Source organism: Engraulis encrasicolus, chromosome 3 (genome assembly GCF_034702125.1).
Source record: "Engraulis encrasicolus isolate BLACKSEA-1 chromosome 3, IST_EnEncr_1.0, whole genome shotgun sequence".
NCBI classification, from domain to species: Eukaryota; Metazoa; Chordata; class Actinopteri; order Clupeiformes; family Engraulidae; genus Engraulis; species Engraulis encrasicolus.
In genome coordinates, this window is record NC_085859.1 from 50,203,520 (window position 1) to 50,226,001 (window position 22,482).

General features: G+C 45.1%; 1 protein-coding gene across 2 annotated transcripts in view; it reads right to left on the bottom strand.

Annotated features, from left to right (window-relative positions):
- The window catches only part of tnksb (tankyrase, TRF1-interacting ankyrin-related ADP-ribose polymerase b), a 37,357-nt gene that overhangs the window by 7,509 nt on the left and 7,366 nt on the right, over positions 1–22,482 (bottom strand). For both annotated transcript variants that reach the window (XM_063195663.1, XM_063195662.1), the window contains 19 exons: positions 22,191–22,257; positions 20,370–20,556; positions 19,422–19,543; positions 19,065–19,156; positions 18,594–18,672; positions 14,109–14,280; positions 12,090–12,169; positions 11,415–11,560; positions 8,269–8,434; positions 7,468–7,687; positions 6,905–7,014; positions 5,764–5,952; positions 5,067–5,355; positions 4,666–4,748; positions 3,724–3,844; positions 3,381–3,478; positions 2,930–3,004; positions 529–634; positions 4–190 (listed from right to left, as the gene is read on the bottom strand). In XM_063195663.1, coding sequence (XP_063051733.1) covers positions 4–190; positions 529–634; positions 2,930–3,004; positions 3,381–3,478; positions 3,724–3,844; positions 4,666–4,748; positions 5,067–5,355; positions 5,764–5,952; positions 6,905–7,014; positions 7,468–7,687; positions 8,269–8,434; positions 11,415–11,560; positions 12,090–12,169; positions 14,109–14,280; positions 18,594–18,672; positions 19,065–19,156; positions 19,422–19,543; positions 20,370–20,556; positions 22,191–22,257 — 2,589 coding nt within the window. The remainder of the gene's footprint in view (positions 1–3; positions 191–528; positions 635–2,929; positions 3,005–3,380; positions 3,479–3,723; positions 3,845–4,665; positions 4,749–5,066; positions 5,356–5,763; positions 5,953–6,904; positions 7,015–7,467; positions 7,688–8,268; positions 8,435–11,414; positions 11,561–12,089; positions 12,170–14,108; positions 14,281–18,593; positions 18,673–19,064; positions 19,157–19,421; positions 19,544–20,369; positions 20,557–22,190; positions 22,258–22,482) is intronic.

Genomic DNA, 22,482 nt, shown 5'->3' on the forward strand with positions numbered 1-22,482 from the left:
CACCTGTGGCACAAGTAGCAGGAGCGGTCCTTGTGGGTGGGGCATCCGGTGCCGCCCCCAATGCCGTAGACGTATTGGTTGCTCTTGGAGGAGTTCTCCGCAAAGTAGATGCCCGCGCCAAACATGCCCCCGATGTATGCGTGCCGCTCGTCAAACCCTTTATGGATGATGGCGTTGATGAAGGGAGATCCTGCATGGCGGAACAACAAGTCATTTATTTTCAAGCTCATTTTTTCTTTATTTAAGTATTTTTTGGGGCTTTTTGACCTTTATTATTACAGGAAAGTATGAGAGTAGACAGGAAAGGATTGGGAGAGAGAGATGGGGCAGCACCGGGTAATGACCCCGGCCGGACTCAAACCGGGGTCCCCGTGGGCATGCAAGCCCAAATGTGGGGGGCTCAGCGCGCAGTGCCACAGCGCCCCCTATTTTCAAGCTCATTTTGATTGTGATTTATCGTTTTCATGCTATATGTGATATTATGGCAGTGGGAAATGCGTTTTCTCCATCAGCCCCTCATCTACATACCATGGAATAGCATGCGTTCGTTGTGGTGGTTGTGGTTCTCGTCTGCAATCTCCTTCTGTCTGTGGGTGTAACGCTCCCTCAGCTTCTTGTTGACCACCTTCTGAATCTGAGATCAGAACAACAACATAGTCCTGTTAACACTGATCAAAAGTCTGATGACATTTGATACATCCAAAATGACACACGCAAACATCACACAAATTATATAAATTAGGGGTGGGCATAGATTATTTTTTTAAATCTAGATTAATCTCACTGTAATTATGAAATTAATTTAGATTAATCCAGATTAATCTATATCAAAAATGGCTCATTCAGATTAGGCACGCTAGTGAAATAATGATGAAAAAAAACCTTGGGGATTTCCTAAGACAGATGGCGCATTAGACCAGAGCTCATCTCTTTTTCCAAAATGCATCTCAGCTTAAAAAAATGGTCATTGTGAGAAGGTAGTCTAACCCTTCTCACTGGTTTTAATGACATACAAAAAGTTGACGCTTGTTGGATGAACTTCATAGACTGAACAGACACACACGCACACATACACTCGCACACGGATCTCGAAAGTTGCAACACATGCGGGGCTCGCGGCCGAGAACTTCGCATGATGAACTTTGTTCCATCAGTCATGTCTGCATCGCGGAATGCGCACCGTGGGGGCAGCGTTCCATCAATGACTTGTGGGGGGAGACTGGGTTTAACGTGTGTATTTGAATGTGTAAACTGTTTTGATGATATGGTCAACTTATTCATATATCACAGAGATTTGGGGAATGTGTAATATGTGCGCAGGGCAATTGTCTTTTGTTTTTGTGTTTGTGATTTTTGTAAACCGGCAGCAGAGTAGGCTATTACGGTAAGAGCAGTGTAGGCAGCAATTGTGAAGCTGTGTAGCTATTGGATACTTGAATGTAATTAGTGAATTTGCCCAAGAGAAGGGTGTATTTAAAATGTCCGTATCACTCGGTGCACGGGGGATTCAGAATCAGAGACAGACAGGTGCGCGAACAAGGAGCAGCTGAAGACCAGAAGGTAGCTGGCTCTGCGCAGTCTTAGTTTGTTAAAATGTAGCTAGATGCTGCTGATGTATCAGAGTAAGTTAGAAACGCTGCCGTGTCCTGTTAAAACGTGTTCATTGTGCCCTCGTGCATATTTGTTTTGGTGTCAGAAGTAAATAAACAGAGCTCGAATATTTTTCTAAGCCTTGGTCGCCGTGAAGTTCCTATCCTTCCATCTGCACTCCAGCCGCAAAGTTTCATCTTGACCATGGCAAAGCAAGCGCTTTTCCACAGTCATGTTGATACTTGGTGATTAAAATAAATTCACTGCAATATTTGTTAAGTGTGTCGAATATGTTAGGAAGCATTTACAGTCATAAGATACTGAAATTTCAAAATGAACAGTGCTATAAAGTGTAGAAGCAAATGCAGATAAATCTATCAAACATTTAGGCTATTTGAACAAAATGACCTCAACAATTCAGCATTTCTAATGGAGAGGGAGAGAGAGAGAGAGAGAGAGAGAGAGAGAGAGAGAGAGAGAGAGAGAGAGAGAGAGAGAGAGAATCTGCCACTGACTGTTGAAAAGGGCGGCGGCTCCTTTAAGACAGGAAGGAGCTAGGCTACTACGCTCTAGATAGAACCTACAGCTCTGGCCTACAGTGATTTTGCAGTTGTTAGAATGCCAGAGGAGTCACTCACAACTCAAAATGAATTCAGTTTGCAAAAAGAAAAAGAGAAAGAAATATCAAGCGCGGCGATCAGCGCTACACGTTTCTTACCGTCTGACATGAGAATATCTCAATCTGAGTCGCAAATGCGTGATTGTAACACAAACATTTAATGAGAGTAGATATTGACAGTTTCCGTTTGACAATCTTCAAAATGCGTATCACACGGAATGTTTTGCAATTATGGCACAGGCCAGATTTCTGGAACAGGACTGTTTGTGTTCCATGCAATGCGTGAGGCAATAGGCTGTCGGGCTGGTACTCGCACACAATAATGTCTCTCGCTTCACCTCAAACAATAACATCTCTCTAGTCTACCACTTATGAAAAACACTCAAAAAACGCCTACCATGGTAGAGAGATTAATTTTTACAGCATGCAAACACTGTTCATATTTAGTAGGTCTGCTGAAGCAACAGGTGAGAGAGGAGAAGCGACTGGAGCGCAGTCTGAAAGCGTCTGTCAATCAACCATGGTGACGTGCATACCCAAACTCCAAACACAATTTTGAGAATAGATTAACGTGCGATATTTTCTTAATCGCCCGATAAGAGTCTCACATTATCGCAGCACGTTAACGCTGATAACGGCCCACCAATAATATAAATACATCAAATGTCTGCATAAACATTTACCGGAGTAAACTGCTACCCCATCCATGGCCGTGCCTACCTTGATGATGTTATATCTGCTGAACACCCCTCCGGCATTCCCGCCATCGCGGTGCTCTCGAATGGTACTCTGCATCTGCCATAGAAAATACACACAGGCTTTGATTCACACAGGATATTTAACACAATACACAGTCAGCAGTTTATCACCATCTGATGTCAGTTATTCTCTGTTAGGTTCATGTTGAAGAGCCTGCTGAGAGAGTAGAGAAGGCACATAAGGCGGTATTCGAAGAAGTTGGTTAATTGATGAACTTGACTAAGTTAAGCTACAAGAAGTAGTAAAACCGCTGATGGATAGTGCACGTGTTAATCATAAGAAAATGATGCCGCCAGGCTCCTATATTAGTTCATTTCCCACCTCAAGGTTAAGGTTAACCTGCTTAATACTAAGCCAGGTTCTTGAATTTACGGCCCAGGATGAGATGTTGCTGCGGTGTTGCTGCACTCACCTCTTCCTCCACTGACTGGAACTCCTTGTCGTCCACGGCCAGGTCAATGAGCACCGTGCCTTGGTTGGTGCAGTGGAACGTCAGGTAGGGGTTGGCACCTGGGGATGGAGACATAACAACAAGAGCAACTTATTGTTATTGTATGTTGTATTAAAATGGCTATCTCTTAGAATGTAGAGGACATGCAGCAGATATTAGTGCTGGACTATCAGATGAACTACATGAGAATTTACCTTGAAAATACAGCAGCACGCGGTACACAATGTGTGTGTGTGTGTGTGTGTGTGTGTGTGTGTGTGTGTGTGTGTGTGTGTGTGTGTGTGTGTGTGTGTGTGTGTGCTACCTTGCTGCCCGCCCAGCAGTCTCTCGATGCCCTTGATGAGCTTGTGGCGGTGCCCGTAGGCGTTGATGCCAATCTCCTTCAGCTCCTCGTGGCCCATGTCGGCCAACACGTCCAGGGTGATCTGAGGGGCACAGGACACAATGTTCAGGCAAAACGCATACTAAAGACATAGGGCAGCTTACTGCTCAAAGCCCTATCCCATAAGAGCCTGAAAAAGAAGTACGCCTACATATTATCAACAATCTGCTACGACACAGGAATTTATCCAATCAAATCTGAATAGTGGTCATGATCATAATCTCACAATGGCCACGTTTATATTATGCTTTTAAATGTCCCATATAAACGAGATCATTTAATATATTTTGGGGGCTTTTTTGCCTTTATTTTGCAAAATGAAAGTGGAAGAGAGAAAAGAAACGTGTGGGTAGAGAGAGAGACAGGGAAGGATTGGCAAATGACCCGGGACGGAATCGAATCCGGGTCACCAGCATAGCAGTGCAGTGCCCAGCGGGTTGAGCCTCAGCTGAACAACATAGTTAATGCATTATCATTTCTGTTTTCTGACAATCACACAATAAGGCATAATCACCATTTGTATTTCTGTTTTCTCTGTCTGAAGGATTTTCTCCCTTTTGATGATTTTGAAGCATTATTTATGACAATGTTGTATTTAAACCTCTGCGTCATATCAAACATGCTTCTTACATTACATTTAAATGTGAATGCATAATTTCTCTTTTTTTGGCTGTTGTGCTTTATTTATGATAGGACAGTGACGGAGGGAAAGGAAATGCGTGGGGATAGAGAGACAAGGAAGGATTGGCAAATGACCCAGGCCAGAATCGAACCCGGGTCGCCTGCGTAGTAACCTAGTGCCCTACCGTTAGGCCATGGTAGGGCCTAAATGCGTCATTTCTGATTGTGTATTTAACCCTTTACCTGCTCCCTCTCAAAGATGTCTCTCAGCTGCTCCAGCCCCAGACTCTTCAGGAACTGGCTGATGTTCATGTCCAGCATAGCAGCTGCAGAGCAGAACAATAATGACAAGCTTAATGAACAACCTTCCCAGTAGAGAAACACTTTAAAACTTTACATTACTGTGATAATAAGTATACATCAGTCTATGGCTTTACTTAAGATAAAGAAAAACAGCACTCGGCTTAAGGGCCGAAACGTGTCTGCTTGTGGACATGGTGGTACAATAAATAATGAGACTCAAGCTCGTGAGTGCGTTTCTTTAAGTTTGCAGTCCTTTTTAATTACACTAAGTTATTTATTTGACTTTAGAAGTTGAGTGTGCCCATCACTGCTACACTATTTCCATCTATGGCACCACTCACCCTCTCCCTCCTTGCGGTCGGTTCCGCTGGCCCCGTCTGCGGGCCCGGAGGCCCCGGCGCCCGCCAGCTCGTTGAGGGGCCCGGCGAGGTTGTCGATGCTGCTGGCTGCGGAGAGGCAGGAGGGCGTGGAGGCCGGCGAGATGAGCGAGGCCGAGGCGGACGCGCTCACCACCGCCGCCGTGGAGATGAGGGATGCTGACGCGCTCACCACCGTCGCCGTGGGCTTGAAGCAGCTGGGCAGCGCGTCTGGAGGCATGGCGTCAATCAGCAGCGCTCTGATGTCATCAGCCTGCGACGAGGGAGGAGGTAGTGGGAAGGGGTTGTGGAAATGGTGATGAAGAGGGGAGAGGAGAGAGACGGTATGAATATCAAGATCATCAATATGAATGTCAAATAAAAAAAAAATTGCCCCATTTCAAAAACACACAATGCAAAAGGCACCATAGTGTATGTAGCGGACAAAATCACACATCTTTTCCCAGACATTGTGAACTACCATATACAGTAAACCAAATGAGAGAACAAAGTCAACAAAAAAGTACACTGCTACACAGTGGAAGTAGCGAGTTCGAGAGCGGTCTGTCCCTTCTGATTCTTCATGGTGGGGTCAGTTCTCCTGTGTTTGTGTGTGTGTGTTTGTGCGCGTGTGTGTGTGCGCGTGCGTGCGTGTACTATATGCATGTGTGTGTATACTCACCGTAGCTAAATCCAGAGCGGTCTGTCCCTCCTGGTTCTTCATGGTGGGGTCGGCTCCGTGGGCCAGCAGCAGGGCACACAGCTGGGTGCGGCCCTTCTGAGCCGCCTCATGCAGCGGGGTGAAGGCCCACTTATCAGTCGCGTTCACACACGTGTTGTACTTGATCAGTAGGGCAGCTATATCCACGTGCTGCAAGAGAAGAGAAGAGAAGAGAAGAGAAGAGAAGAGAAGAGAAGAGAAGAGAAGAGAAGAGAAGAGAAGAGAAGAGAAGAGAAGAGAAGAGAAGAGAAGAGAAGAGAAGAGAAGAGAAATGAACTGCTATGATAGGGCTACACGATCATGGAAAAAATCATAATCATGATTATTTGGGTCAAAATCATAAATCACGATTATTAATCACGATTATTGATTTTTGCTGATTTTTTTTTAAATTTGTAACAAAATGAAATAAAATCAAAAATGAATTATATACTGGATGAGCAAAATAAATAATTATGTTAAAGGAAATAGTATGAACAGATTTCTGGTCAGAAACACCAGCCTGTCAGTATGTTAGGGCAGTACTATAGTGCGCCATCACACAGAACGCAGATTTTACAGTAGGAGGCGGACGTGTTCTATTGTTTGTTAATGAAAATGAGCGGACTCCGCGTCTAATGTCAGCGCAAGGCGGATTGCGTATTCTCCGCCTCTCCGCGCCAGGGCGGATCGAGTTGAAAAAAGTTCAACTCAAGGCGGAAAACCCGCGGCGGACTTCCACATGTTCTATAGGAGACCATTGTCAACATTCATATCAGATTCACTATCCAACGTTAGGAGAGCAAGAAAAGAGCTCGTCTTCTATTCATTTTACATAGATGAGCATTTTGTACATGTTTCACAACATTTAACGACACAACACCATCGATTAGGCTACGTTGCGAGTGACAGTTGAGTCGTTACGTTGCCTAGTCACCGCATTCGAATAGGCAGTGGATCCGCGCTTGGTGTGGTCACTTCTGATTAATCAGCTGGACGCGCATCGCAGATTGTAGGCAGAAATCCGCTGTCTGTGTGATCGCGCCCATACTGTGCGTCAGATTCTGTACTTACTGCTTACTCCATATGAAGCTACACTGTGCATCAGTGAGTCTGTCCTTACCCCGTAGGAGGCAGCGTTGTGCAGTGGGATGAGGCCTCCCTTGTCCTGGGCGTTGACATCAGCTCCGTGCTCCAGGAGATACTCGGCCACCTCCAGGTTGTTGTAGCCAGCTGCAGAGGGGAGACAGAGGTCCATGGGGAGGAGTTCAAAGTCAAATTGCCAAAGACTCAAAATGGTAAAGTAGCCAAAGACTCACCATGATGAGCCCCATCATATGAGGGCTGCAATAAATTGACCTCCAATCTCTACTAGATACTGTATATAAGTGATTCATCGTCTAGACTAGAGTTAAGACAATGAACCCATCGATCGGCTCTCGGTTCACTACCGGTGTGTGTGTGCACATGTGTGATCTGTGTAAACGGTCATTCCCACACCCTTGAGGAGCAGCAGACTGTTTTGTGTTAATGACGGTATGCGTGTCTATGCTTTACCTGCAAGGTGTTGCGTTATGGAGTTGCGTCCCTGTGTGTGTGTGTGTGTTGAGTGTGTGTGTGTGTGTGTGTGTGTGTGTGTGTATGTATGTATGTATAAGCAATTGTGTGCGCCTCTCTCTCTCTCACCAGCCAAGTGCAGGGGTGTGGAGTTGCGTCCCTGCGTGTCGCGGCAGTTGATGTTCTCTGGACTGCAGAGCTTCTGCACGCGTGCGAGGCAGCCCTTCTTGGCGGCGTCCAGCAGTGCCGCGTCCCCACGCAGCAGGTCCTGGATGTCCGTGTCACCGTCCTTCACCATGTCCAGCGGCATGTTGCCGTCGCGGTTCTTCTTAGTCGGGTCCGCTCCATGCTAAGAGGAACCAGGGTAGAGAACCACATTAAAAACCTTGGAACACTCCACTTCGGCCCCCATTTCTCCTTCACCATCACAGTTCTTCTTACGCGGTTTTCAGGCCGACCTGAACGGTGCCGGTGCCCATTCCTGTGACAATTACCTATGAAACTTAAGTGCTCAGCTGTGAACTTCCCTCGTTCATACCGGGCTCTGAACTTTTCTGTATGTGATTATTTGTTAACCATATGAACCTGCTGACATCAACGTCATGGTTCGCAGAAAAAACGAGTATTTTTCGGTTCACATTGTGAACCAACTTTCTGGTTCCTGAACGCTAAGCATTACGATGTGAACAAGCTGGCCGGTTCGAGGTATGGTGTCGTAATGGGCACCAGCACAGTTCTCGGTCAGCCTGAACACACGATTTGTGGTTCATAAGGATTTAATTCGTACATTAAAGAAAGCAAAATCATAATTATCAGTTAAAAAAAGAAAAAAATGAATAATAACTAAAACAATGTGTCGAGTGGAGAAGGTCAACACAAAAATCTAAGCAACACAGAGAACAACATGAAGATGACCGAGGAGTGACCGACCTTGAGTAGTAGTTTGCAGATCTCGTATTTGCCCTTGGCAGCAGCCTCGTGTAGTGGCGTGAACTTCCAGAGGTCGGCCACGTTAACCGAGGCCCCGTGGCGCACCAGCAGCTCTGCTACCTCATAGTGGCCGTATGAGCAGGCGTTATGCAGCGGCACCAGACCACTAGGGGGAAACCAAGAACATGGTGTCATATTGATGAAGAGGCTTACATTTACCCTTGCACGGGTGAGGCATAAATGCAATTTCGTTGTGTGCAGTGTGCACTTTTGTGTTGTGGAGTGCTGTGTGTCACAATGACAATGGGAGTTGGAGTTTCCCAATGGTCTTTCACTTCCACTTTCACTTCATTTAGAGGGGTATTACCTATTGCAAAATATCTTCCTTTAGTTTGGGGATGGGCAACTGGAGGCCCGGGGGCCACATGCGGCCCGCCTCTTCACTCAATGCGGCCCTTAGATAAAATAGTAGACCTAATTAAGAAAATTATGTCCATATTTTTTTTTAAACGACTACTGAATCGATCTGTTGTAATTATACTCTTGGCCCCTGGAGTATTGAGTGTAGAGTATTCTATTCCTTCCAAACAATATGGGCAGGCAGTGAGCAACCAACTGCACCTCTAACTCTGCGAACTGGAATCAAATCAGTGGTCATGTGGCCCTCCGATGGTGGCTATCAAAAAACCTGGCCCTCCTCATCATACAAGTTGCCCATCCCTGCTTTAGTTATATACTGCACAGACTAACCTAAAACGTTATGGTGGCCGTATGAGCAGGCGTTATGCAGGGGCACCAGCCCACTAAGGGGATACCACGAGAAACTTTGAGCGAGATCATGTGTTTAGACTAGCCTGGTTCTCAGCAACGGTGCGTGTGTGTACACAAACTACCGTCTGGTAGCACTGCCGTTAACATGCTCTTCTCGAGTCAGAAAATAAATGGTGCATTTATTGCAACTCACCACCAACAAATTCCTCCAAAAACATTTTCTGTTCATCTCTAAAGAGTCAATATAGTCTATAATCTGTCCTGTGACTCATCAATGCGAGCTGCCGTTGATATTTAGGCAATGAATGCTCCGTTTATTTTCTACTCGAGAAGAGCATGTTAATAGCAGCGCTACCAGACGGTAGTGTGTGTAGCTCCGCTCCACCAGGGGGCTCCGGAGCTACACACACGCACCGTCGTTGAGAACCAGGCTATGTTTAGACTACCGGTACTGTATTTAATCACCTATAGTCAGAGATTGCAGAGTCATGGCTACAGTTGCCGTAGAAACAGGAGTTATGTAGCGGCACCAGGCCAATATGGGGAAGACCACGAGTGATGGGGAAGTCGAGTTACACCATGTTATATAATAACATGTTAACTTACAATATAATCTTTGTAAATTCCAGTGTGATCCCTGAAATTGTAGACAGTGGAAGACAGTGAAGACAGAATTGAAGACAGTGGCCGGCTGAGAAGTGGCACCAGGCTATTAACGAGCAATTTAATTAGACCAAGTCGTATATCATGGTAGACCATGTTACTCCCTCATAATCATCTGTTGTCAGAGACTGCAAAGACATGGCTCTGTCAACACAGTGCCAATAGCAGGAGCAGGGCCTTATACAGAGGCAGTGCAGGCCACTAGGGGGAAACCATGAGTACCGGTAATCAGAGTAAATGTGCTTAATGGTGTTACATAACATTTATTATTTTTTTATCAGGGAGTTACTGCAGTTATCCCGGAGGCTTTTATATTTCTATTGTCTGCTTTTATTCTACCCGAAATGAAATGGCCGTAGGACCAAACAGTACAACGTGCACCACTGTACCACTGGCTGGAGGACATGGGCAGGGATGTAGACCCATGTTATGTAACCGCATGTTATTAAGTAGAGAGCCATTATATTAATCATAATCACCTCACCTAAAGGCATTCACATTTGTAATGTGCAGTTCTACTGCAAGAGGCGTGGTTACAGTGTCTTCGGGAGCATGTGACGACAGCCAGGCTTGACATTGGCACTTGCCAAACAGCCAAATGCTGGCGAAACTTGGCTGTGGCTGGTAATAATTTCAATGTCACTATAACCAATTTGGCAGGTAACCTATTCTTTGGTATGACATATCACAGTAGCCTATGTCCTGTTTTTGCCCCTTGTGTTACATGCAAGTTCAAGAAAACATATTCATTGTTCAGATTCTAGTTTTATATTACGCACTATGTTCATAGCACTGATGATCATCTTGTTTTACCACTTTCTGAGTTTAGATGCATCATGGGAAATCAAATACTATGGCTGGGGACTGGCTGAATGACTAGTGACTCTGGGAAGACATCAGGCCGTTGGGAGGAAGCCATGAGCAACCTGAGCAAGAGACTACAACACGTTATGGAACCGCTTGTTACAAGGGGAAGTATGTATGTATGTATAAGGCTTCAGAGGTTCAGAGGATAATTAAATCATGACTGTCTATTGCCTCTCGAGCTAGCATCATCTGTTGCCATCATGTGAGGTTTGTAAATTTCTACCTTTTGTGAGCGACTGCAAAGAAGATGCATAGTTTAATTGGCATTGTCCGGCCCGTGGAGTAGCAGGTATTCCAGAACAGCTCTATGTGTGTGTGTTAATGTCCTTCCCCTTGTCCTTGTAATGTGTAATTGTGTGCGCATAGCTTCTCTGTGTCTGTGTGTGTGCTTTGAGACCTACCCCTTGTCCTTGTAATGTGTAATTGTGTGCGCGTAGCTTCTGTGTCTGTGTGTGTGCTTTGAGACCTACCCCTTGTCCTTGTAATGTGTAATTGTGTGCGCGTAGCTTCTGTGTGTGTGTGTGTGCTTTGAGACCTACCCCTTGTCCTTGTAATGTGTAATTGTGTGCGCGTAGCTTCTGTGTGTGTGTGTGTGTGCTTTGAGACCTACCCCTTGTCCTTGTAATGTGTAATTGTGTGCGCGTAGCTTCTCTGTGTCTGTGTGTGTGCTTTGAGACCTACCCCTTGTCCTTGTAATGTGTAATTGTGTGCGCGTAGCTTCTGTGTGTGTGTGTGTGTGTGTGTGCTTTGAGACCTACCCCTTGTCCTTGTAATGTGTAATTGTGTGCGCGTAGCTTCTGTGTGTGTGTGTGTGTGTGTGTGTGTGTGTGTGCTTTGAGACCTACCCCTTGTCCTTGGCGTGTACATCGGCCCCGTGGTGCAGCAGGTATTCCACCACGGCTACTCTGTTATACCCGGCGGCAAAGTGCAGCGGAGTAGAGTGACGACCCTCCAGGTCACGACAGTTCACATTCTGGGGGGAGCAGAGTTGCTGTGGACGGACACACACACGGACACACACACGGACACACACACACACACACACGGACACACACACGGACACACACACACACACACACACACACACACACACACACACACACACACACACACACACACACACACACACACACACACACACACACACACACACACACACACACACACGCGAGAGAGAGAGAGACTTGATAAATCACGCATGATTCTATGACCGTGAAGATTCCACGCTACATGGGCAGTAAAAATGTAAAATAAAATGGAATGAAATGGAATGTCCGCTCACTCCCTCCAGTTTGCCATTTTATATTCCAGTGAACATTCTCTAGCAAAACAGGAGCGAGTGTGTGTATATTCCACCGTATTTCATTTTTTGTTTGTACAATTGACCCTTTTTGTGCTGAACCTACGATTTGGATATGACAGTTTACTGCCATTTTATGCAATATAGACAGCAGAGAGGAATGACAAAGAAGGGAAGTGTACAACAAGAAAACCTTTAAGTGCTTTAAAGATGATCTTACTTTGACAGTGTCCAAATCTCCGGCTTTGGCTGCCTCCAGGAACCGGTAGTCAACGTCAGAGTTACGCGTGGGAATGTTTTCTGGAGAGAGAGAAGCAACAGTCAACAGAGTTAAGTGTGGGAATGTTTTCTGGAGGAAGAGAAGCAACAGTCAACAACATCGGAGTTAGGAGTGGGAATGTTTTCTGGAGGACAAGAAGTAGTCTTTTTGAGCGGCTGTCTGTGTGTGTGTGTGTCTGTGTGTGTGTGTGTGTGTGTGTGTGTGTGTCTGTGTGTGTGTGTCTGTGTGTGTGTCTGTGTGTGTGTCTGTGTGTGTGTCTGTGTGTGTGTCTGTGTGTGTGTCTGTGTGTGTGTCTGTGTGTGTGTCTGTGTGTGTGTCTGTGTGTGTGTCTGTGTGTCTGTGTGTGTGTCTGTGTGTGTGTCTGTGTGTGTGTCTGTGTGTGTGTCTGTGTGTGTGTCTGTGTGTGTGTCTGTGTGTGTGTCTGTGTGTGTGTCTGTGTGTGTGTCTGTGTGTGTGTCTGTGTGTGTGTGTGTCTGTGTGTGTGTCTGTGTGTGTGTCTGTGTGTGTGTCTGTCTGTGTGTCTGTCTGTGTGTCTGTCTGTGTGTCTGTCTGTGTGTCTGTCTGTGTGTGTGTCTGTCTGTGTGTCTGTCTGTGTGTCTGTGTGTGTGTCTGTCTGTGTGTCTGTCTGTGTGTCTGTCTGTGTGTCTGTCTGTGTGTCTGTCTGTGTGTCTGTCTGTGTGTCTGTCTGTGTCTGTCTGTGTCTGTCTGTGTCTGTCTGTGTCTGTGTGTGTCTGTGTGTCTGTCTGTGTGTCTGTCTGTGTGTCTGTCTGTGTGTCTGTCTGTGTGTCTGTCTGTGTCTGTCTGTGTCTGTGTGTCTGTCTGTGTGTCTGTCTGTCTGTCTGTGTGTCTGTCTGTGTGTCTGTCTGTGTCTGTCTGTGTCTGTGTGTGTGTGTGTCTGTCTGTGTGTCTGTGTGTCTGTGTCTGTCTGTCTGTTTGTGTCTGTCTGTGTCTGTCTGTGTCTGTCTGTGTGTGTCTGTGTCTGTGTGTGTCTGTGTCTGTGTGTGTCTGTGTCTGTGTGTGTCTGTGTCTGTGTCTGTGTCTGTGTCTGTGTCTGTGTCTGTGTCTGGGCAGGGCTCTAGATCAACTTTTTTTGTCATCATCATTCAAAATGGGTATCATATGTCATCGCTGTAAGACATGTACTGGTTCTCTTATCCATGTATTTTGGAATTGCAAGGAACTGAAACACATTTGGAATGCAGTACACAATCTGACAAGCAAACTTTTGCAAATCCAATTCACACTCTCACCTCTATTGTATCTCTTTGGTACAGATCCAGATCACACATTAGACCCCATATCAAATAAAAGAATTGGTATAATTGCATATGTAGCCAAAAAAATGCTCAACTGCTCAACTGGAAACAAGCTACAGCACCCACAATTAATATGTCTAGAACAATAATGAATGATACAATGCAACTGGAACACCACACCTACCACTTGAAGGGTAAAGGGGATCTTTTTGCTCAAACACTGGGACCTTTGATAATCACCTGACCTCTTTCATGTGATACCTCATTTTGATCCATTACATGACCTGTAACCATGTTTACATGTCTCTATTTTCTTTTCTCTAAATGATAACATTAATAACAATGATACGCTTGACTTTATTTTACTGTATTTATCTTTATTATTTTGATTACTTTTTATTTTGTGTATACTTTTGTTTTTCGCCCAACTTAAGCATGCACCAATATTTGTAATACTTTATTTGCTCCCTCTCAGTTAGTTGTGTGTTGTTGTGTTTGTGTAAGAAAAATGAAAATTCAATAAATAAACAATTGAAAAAAAATGGAATCATATGTTTATCTTGCTAGCCAAACACACACTCACTAATGGGTCAAAATGGCTTGTAAGTTGGTATTTTCTACCAGCCAAACTGAAATTTCACCAACATTTGGCAGTTGGCTGGTGTTAATTTAGAGCCCTGTGTGTGTGTGTGTGTGTGTTTACCATTGAGTATCTGCTGCACGGCCTCGTTGCCCATCTGTGCGGCGGTGAAGCCCTGCAGAGAGACGATGGCGGCATCGGCCCCGTAGCTTAGCAACAGGCGGCATGTCTGGAGGTGGCCCGCCAGTGAGGCACGGTGGAGCGCCGTCTGGCCCAGAGTGTCCAGAGCATTCACCTATAGGCAGAGAAGAAGAGAGGTGATGAGAGTGAGAGTGAGAGTGAGAGTGAGAGTGAGAGTGAGAGTGAGAGAGAGAGAGAGAGAGAGAGAGAGAGAGAGAGAGAGAGAGAGATGACAAGTCTGGAGGTGACTGCACTGAGAGCAGTCAGCCTCAGAATATAGGGATAAAGAGAAAAAGAAATACACATATGCACACAAACACACAAATATAGACACACACACACATACACAGACAGACAGACACACACACACACACACACATACACGAAAAGGATGTGCAGCATCAAACAGACATGTGGACTCGAGTCCAGTGACTTGGACTCGAGTCTGACTCGAGTCAGCGGTGTGAAGACTTGAGACTTGAAATTTCAAGATCAGAAAGGACTTGCGACTCGACTCGACTTGCACGCCCTTGACTTGCACGCCCTTGGCGTGACTTGCCATGTTGGGTCTAAAAAATAAATTCGGTTACAAGTCCAACCCTTGTTTTCAGAATGCAACAGCCCGCCCACATTCTTTGTTTGAATCACGTCATTGTCCTAAGCGGTGCTATGCCATTGGCGGCCAGATGCGGCCGGACGCGGCAGGCCTGGACGCAGCGACCAGCGGCAACAGTGAAAAACCATTTGCGAGTCTCCAGAACAAACATAGCCTACATTTTAAACCATCGCGGAAGTTAATTTATCTCCCTCTCAGCCCCAACTCATTTTGCATTCTTAATAGGGTAGGCTATGGAAGTTTGCACTGTGATCAACAAATATTTTCTATCAATGTTGTAGGAAGTGTGTGTGGTGTGGCGCTGTGATGTGCAACACGCGTCTGTACACACATGAAGCTCTCACTCTCTCGCCCCTCGCTTACGACAGAAATTCAGTGAGAACCAAGCTGTCTAAATATTTTTAGCTAAATGGTGATGGACATTGATTGTTGAACATTAGGCTATTTAAGCAGTTGAAATAAAAAAGCACACACTGCTGACATAACCGAACCACATGACTTAATCTATTGTTGTTTTATAAAAGAGTACGCCTATCCGTTTTGCTTTCCCTGTCCTTTATGAATGCGCTTGCCTTCAGCCCCCGAAGGCTGTTACAGTATGTTCCGCTCCCACACACTATGCTTGCGAGTCAGTCACTTCAAAGTGTATAATATGAATATGAATAATTTCCACCATCGCGGACAAAACCACGTTATGATGGATATGTGGCGAGGTAAACGTTACGAATATGGCCTGCTTTTTAGCTTCCCCCAACCCAGGATGTGTCCGTAGGCTATGGATTGATATCCCAGGGCTATTTCACGACCACAACTCCACGCGCTGAAAATGCAAAAGCTCGCGCTTCTCAGTCTAGAAAGAGTAGGCCTAACCTTTCGATAACATTCTTTGCATTGACCAGCCACCATCGGTTGAGTATTAGAATCAATACAAAAAGACACGTTTATACATGTTTTAGTCTTCCAGCATGCAATCGAAAATAGGCAAGCAGAGAACACTTGGTCTTGCATTCATCAAAAGAGCTCCACCGGTTGCCTACTTTAGATGCTGGGTGAATGGTTCGAAAGGGAAATAATTTAGCCTATATTCAATGACAGTCTTGCAAAGAGACAAGACAAACGACCAAAATTGTCAAATAATTGGTCAAGGCGCGAGATGAGGAATACTGCATGGCTATTGGAAAAACTTTGTAGAAACTAAGCCCAAGCAATACTGCTTCCCGCGAAGCTTGCGCTTGAGGGCTATAAACAAGCTATGCGCCCCGAACCTCACTGCTTGTTGTTCGATGACTTGAATCGAAACATTTCTAAGGACATCAGGGCTATCTTTGATTCCTGGAATACCGCCTCAGCCAGCTGAAAGCAGAGTAGCAGTGTCCCATGTGTCAAATGGTAAGATAATGCCATACCTGTTCCTTGAAAGTTTTAAAACTCAGCCTTGACACACTGTCAGCCACATCAGTTCAAACGCAATCTTTAATGCAGCCTATCGTGAAGTTTAAATGTAATGCGAGGTAGCGGTTGCAAGCTACTGCTGAGCAGCGCAAGACATGGGCATGGGTCGGCTCCCGTGGATAAAAAGCATGTTCTCTCTCGCGTGCTGCTCCCAGCCCAATCCTTGCACGCGCGAACCTTGTATCTCGTGGTGTCGACACCGCTTTATCTTATGTTTCTCACAGTTCGAACTACATGCTTTGTTTGGTATTTTGGGGGAGTGGAGTCGCAATTACCGCTGCTTGGAAATGACACGTTAGAGCTACACGACGCCAGCACTGGAGAACTGGGATGTAACCCTGTTTTCCAAATTAACAAAAATCAGGAAACATAGAACCAGAACTTTGTTTGGCTACAATCTATGACCTGGACGGTGAACTTAATCTTTTTGAAGAGGCATGAACAGCATACAAGTGCCTTTGTGGGGGAGGAGAGGGCGATTGGGGAGAACAGGGAGACGAGAGCATGGCGCGAGGCGCATATTCGTTCGGGAAAAATGAGAGCGAAATGTTGGATAGGGCATTACACACCTTCCTTCTTCCTACACTGTAGAAGCGCAGAACAAGGTTGCCTCGTTGCCATAACTGACATTCTGCAGCGCTAACGCCATGTTTAATTGACAGCGTTCTGGCGAATAGTCTAGTAGCCTAATATAATTAACAAGACGTGGATTAATGACTGTGCAAACGAAGTTCTAGTTAACTTGGACTGTGACGCAGTAAAAATGGTTGGTGATGGGCCATTGCGGCGAGAATGTGAGGGGGGAAGCGACAATGCCGATATCAGCTTCAATAATAATAGAGTAGAGTAGAGTATTAGAGTAACTTTATTGATCCCCAGGGAAATTCATCATTCAGGAAATTCATCATTACTTTACCAGGAATTTAATCCAACTAACTAGGCCTACTTTGTCCTCATTTCTTAGCCCATATGGACAAGTGTCTACTAGGCTAAATACTGTTGGCACGTAGCCTACAGCAGACTATAGCCTAGTGCTGCACCATGCATGTGCTCATTGGTGGGTTCACACTTCACAGTTATGACACTGTCAATGCTCAGCTTTTGGTTCACAGATAATGGGATGAAGTGAACATCATGGACCAGCTGAGACAGGGCTGCCTGCTGAGCTGTGCTGTTAACTCATCATCCTGTCTCATCATCCTGTCTCACATGTGTAGCCCCACCCCCCATACGCACGCACACGCACACGCACACGCACACGCACACGCACACACACACACACACACACACACACACACACACGGCTCAATTTTGATTATTGATTTGATTTTGATTTGATTGATGAAATTGATTACCCCTGCTGTATGTCATATCTTGATGAGAATGGTGAGCTTAATATGGTACCTTAGGGAAAATGGCATCTTTTAAAGCTAAACCAAAATGTTTACATTAGTCGAGTGTTACACTACAGTAAAGAGAGAGAGAGAGAGGGGGGGGGGGTAGCACCTGTAAGACATGAATAGGCTACTACTTTCACCCTTGGCCTTTGTGGGTAAATTCAAACATAGTACGCTGAAAGTGTGAATCCGCGTTTTCAGGTCGGAAGTGTAATATGCCCCCCTAATGTCTTGACGAAACCTTCCAGCCAAAGCTGTCAGCGGCCCTGCCTGTGCTCCTAGTGAAAAAGTTAACCATAGTCCTGTCCTTAGCGTTATGATGCTAGAGTCTGTATAACTTACAACCTTGACTAGATATGACAGGCCCACCACCAAGACCAGGGTGGAGTAGTGGAATAGGTTTATGCCATCAGACGATGGAACGGACACACACACATACGCACACATTCTTGCAAACAGGACTATTTGCCCACTGGACAGTAAATATGAAATTAAATGACATTTTACTTGCACAGCACAAGCACTAGTTTGGTTTAGATCGATTTATCAGTAACTTTTTTAGTAATTGTCATCCTTTTACTCAGGTCTCATTATTATACTTATGAAATTATGATCGAAATTCTGATTGCAAATAGAAAATCCCTTGTGACTTGTTAAGGACTTGAAAAAAATTGAGACTTGGACTTGACTTGGCTGGGGTACGACTTGGACTTGGACTTGACTTGGTCAGATGTGTCTTGACTTGTGACTTGACTCGGACTTGAGTGGAAAGACTTGAGACTTACTTGGGACTTGCACATTAGTGACTTGGTCCCACCTCTGGCATCAAATATAAAATGTTCCATGAGCTATTTCCTTTCATGTTTGCACCTCTTTTGAGATCTGAAGAAAGTAAAGGCCACTGACATGGTGGTAGTTTGGTATTATATGGTGGCATGGGCTACTAGTGTTGTATCTGGTTACCTTGGCACCGTGCTTCTGAAGGACCTCCAGCACATCGTTATGGGCCCGCTCTGCTGCCACGTGGAACGGAGTCATGAAACTAGAGAGAGAGAGAGAGAGAGAGAGAGAGAGAGAGAGAGAGAGAGAGAGAGAGAGAGAGAGAGAGAGAGAGAGAGAGAGGAGAGAGAGAGAGAGAGAGAGAGAGAGGAGAGAGAGGAGAGAGAAAGAGAGAAATAGAGAGAGAAGGGGGGTTTAGATCAGAGGGTTGCAGGTTCAAATCCCACCCTTCACCCTCACTTCATGGCTGAAGTGCCCTTGAGCAAGGCACCCAACCACACATTGCTCCAGGGACTGTAACCAACAAAACTGTGAACAAAACAAAAATGCTCACTTTGCATTTAACTGTCAGGTAAGTGTAATGTAAAGGTATGGGTGCTTTAACTCAAGGCTTCATTTACAGAGTACATTTTAGTTACAGCTGGTATGACTTACTCCTTGTTCTTCTCGTTGACGTTGGCACCTTTGCGCAGGAGCAGCTCTGTCACCTGCTTGCGTTTGGGGTGAGGGGACGCCACAGCGCAGTGCTATAACACAACAAAAACAATTAACAAACAAGAGAGAACATTCAGTGACAGCGCTACAAGACAACAAAAACAATTAACAACCAAAATATAATATTCAGTGACATTGCTACAACACCACAACAACATTCAAGTCACACAACAAAAAAAATCTTCACATGAGTGTCACATTTTTGGAGTGGGCTGAGTTGACGCCAAAAACACAGTGCTAAAACAGATTTTGTGTGTGCGCGTGCGTGCGTGCGTGTGTGCGTGCGTGTGTTCTCACCAGTGCGGTCTCGTGCGTCTGCGGGTGTTTGAAGCTGATGATCTCCAGCACCAGGGTCTTCTTGACCTTCGCCACGTCCGCCTCTCGTGCCGCCTGGAGCAGCGAGTGACCTTTGAACTCATCTGGAATGGAGGAAAAATATCAACATTATTTAACATTACATTTATATAATTATATTATTACCTATATTCTCACCATCACCAGCATCTAGAGTGGATGATTAATATTAGCCTTACTGTTGTTATTGAAGCAACATCATGCAACAATTGGTTTTCATATAAGGATTTCACTAGCTGAATAGAAAAAAACTTGTCGTATCTCTTACGTTTACCATCCAAACATTGTCAGGAGGCATGGGTCAAACCTCTTGCGTATTTTCTGATGCATTTTAGTGGTCAAGAAACCAACGTGAAAAAAAAAGACTAATCCACTTTGCCGGACTCAATGGTAGAACAGTGCAAAGTCATTCTCGATTTCAATGGTAGAACAGCGAAAATCCTTTCTAGATTTCAACGGGTTAATAAAGATCCTGGATCTATCTTTACTGTAAGGTGAAGACTACTTTCAATGCAACACCTGTTTCTTCGTGGAAATGCTAGATTTAACTTTAAGAGGCACTTTAAAACACAACAACACCAGCTTTGGAGATTATGTAAGAGGCAGCGCTAAAAAAGACAGAGTGCAAAAGATCGAGAGAGAGAGAGAGAGAGAGAGAGAGAGAGAGAGAGAGAGAGAGAGAGAGAGAGAGAGAGAGAACCAGAGGCAGGTAATAAGCTTTTGAGGTTGTCTGTGTGTGTGTGTGTGTGTGTGTGTGTGTGTGTGTGTGTGTGTGTGTGTGTGTGTGTGTGTGTGTGTGTGTGTGTGTGTGTGTGTGTGTGTGTGTGTGTGTTTTATAGCCAAGAACGCATGTTCACGTCACTTGCAGAAAAGTCTCTGTGTGGTACTCACAGGTGAGTCTCTCCTTGAGTTCTGCGGTGGGTGCCATGTCCACTGCGCTCTTGCTGTGGCAGTTGGCTAGAGTGGGGTCGGCCCCGTGGCTCAACAGTAGAGAGCAGACCTCCACGCGGTTCTTAGACGCAGCCTCGTGCAGAGGGGTGAACTGCCACAAGTCCATGGCATTCACACACGCGCCATGCTGCAAAAAACACAACACACAAGTCAAGTCAAAACACACACAAACAGAAGAAGCCCATGGCATTCACACATGCGCCATTAAACACACAAAAATCAAATCAAGTCGAGTCAGAGGCGATTTGTTGTCGCATTATGCATTTGCACATTACACAATGTCTACGTTTACCGCAATTAGCCAATGGACAGCAACACACGTCCTCTTAATTTCTGATACTTGATGCACATCACATGCTTTGATGGCAATACTTTGAGAGCTATAGAGAATGTGTTGACGTGCATAAACGAGGCACATTAGCTCACGCGCTAGCATCGACAATGTAAAGGCCCTTCAGTTACGATAAGGGCGACCACACCAGGGATTCTTAACCTTTTTGACGTTGAGGCCCATTTTTTTCGGTGCAGAGTGGCCCGGGGCCCATCTAATATTGCCCATGGCCACACATTATTAATTTATTATTATTACCATTTTATTTTTCTTTTGAAAAATAATTAAATCCTGTTAAAAAATAACAGGCTATTAATGTAGTAAGCTATAGGCATTTTGTAATGGAAAAAACTATTAATTGAGCTCACTCTTCTATATTCAATGATAAACCCAATCCACTCACAGCGCATCAGGCCAGAGCCATTCATGCATTTGAATGCTTCTCTGACATTTGTGACAGCTCTGTTGGCGATGTATGATGAATCTGCTGATTCAAGACGGTTAGTGATGTGCAGATGCGACGAGAGAACAGAAGTTCCTCAGCCTTATGGCAGGGTGTCAAAAAGGAAACATTTTGTAGCCTAATATCAGGCAAAATTCTTTCAATAAATGTATTTTAGGGGACACAAGGATACCGGTTTTGCGTTGTCAGTAAACAGAATAATTTCGAGTAGCGATTCAATCGCTTATCTGGTAACTAAACGTGAGGAGAGAAGACGTCAGCAAATTACACTTCACAGCGGTTGGTAATTTCTCATTCTCCATTCGTGTAGCCTAACTAAGTGTATTGCCGTCTTGTCTTTGACGTCTTCCACTACTAAAAAACAGCGGTGCGTGGTCATTTAAGCAGCAGAACTGCGCTAGAGTAAAAAAGATGCATGCTGTTTTCAGCATCTTTATTTGATAATGTATGCAGTTGCACGGCCCACGCGGCCCTTCAGTGCGAGTTTGAAACTTTTCCGCGGCCCTCAAGTTTCTGAGCATGGCCCAGCTTTGGGCTGCAGCCCTATGGTTAAGAATCCCTGGACCACACGACTGTCTTCACAATGATGATTCATCAAGACATGGGGTCCACTCCTCTCCCATGCTGGGACCTGCGCTTGTGGCCTCGCGCTTAACTGTTACCCCGCCTCCATGGAGAAAACGAACTTTCCCTGATGTCAGCCTAACCGCAACACCATTTAGGGGACTATCATTTGTAATCAGGATGCTGAAGGGGAAAATTACCTTTGAATTGTGTTTTTGCAAGATATCGAATTAAACCTCTGTCGTCAATGACGTTATCACGTAGTCTCAAGCACAAGGGAGGACGGGAGTTAGGAGAATGGAAAGAACCCCATGATGTAGGACATGATGTAGGACATGATGTAGGACGTGATGTATGACATGATGTAGGACATGATGTAGGACATGATGTAGGACTGCGTTACCTTGAGGAGGAGGTCTGTGACCTCGTAGTGTCCGTATGAGCAGGCATTGTGAAGGGGAACCAGGCCACTGCAGAGAGGAAGAGGAATGTCAGAGTTCAAATCCGTGTCCACAGAGACGCAATTCACACTCTTTTCTCTCTCTCGTTTGCTTATATTTATGTTTGTTTATAATGTCTGTGTTTATGTTGTTTATGCAGTGTTTATCTTTTAAATGTTTGCTGTTTATCATCTTGGGACACTTTCTGAGCATTTTTTACTTACTTACTCTCAATGTGTCAATCTACATAAGCGT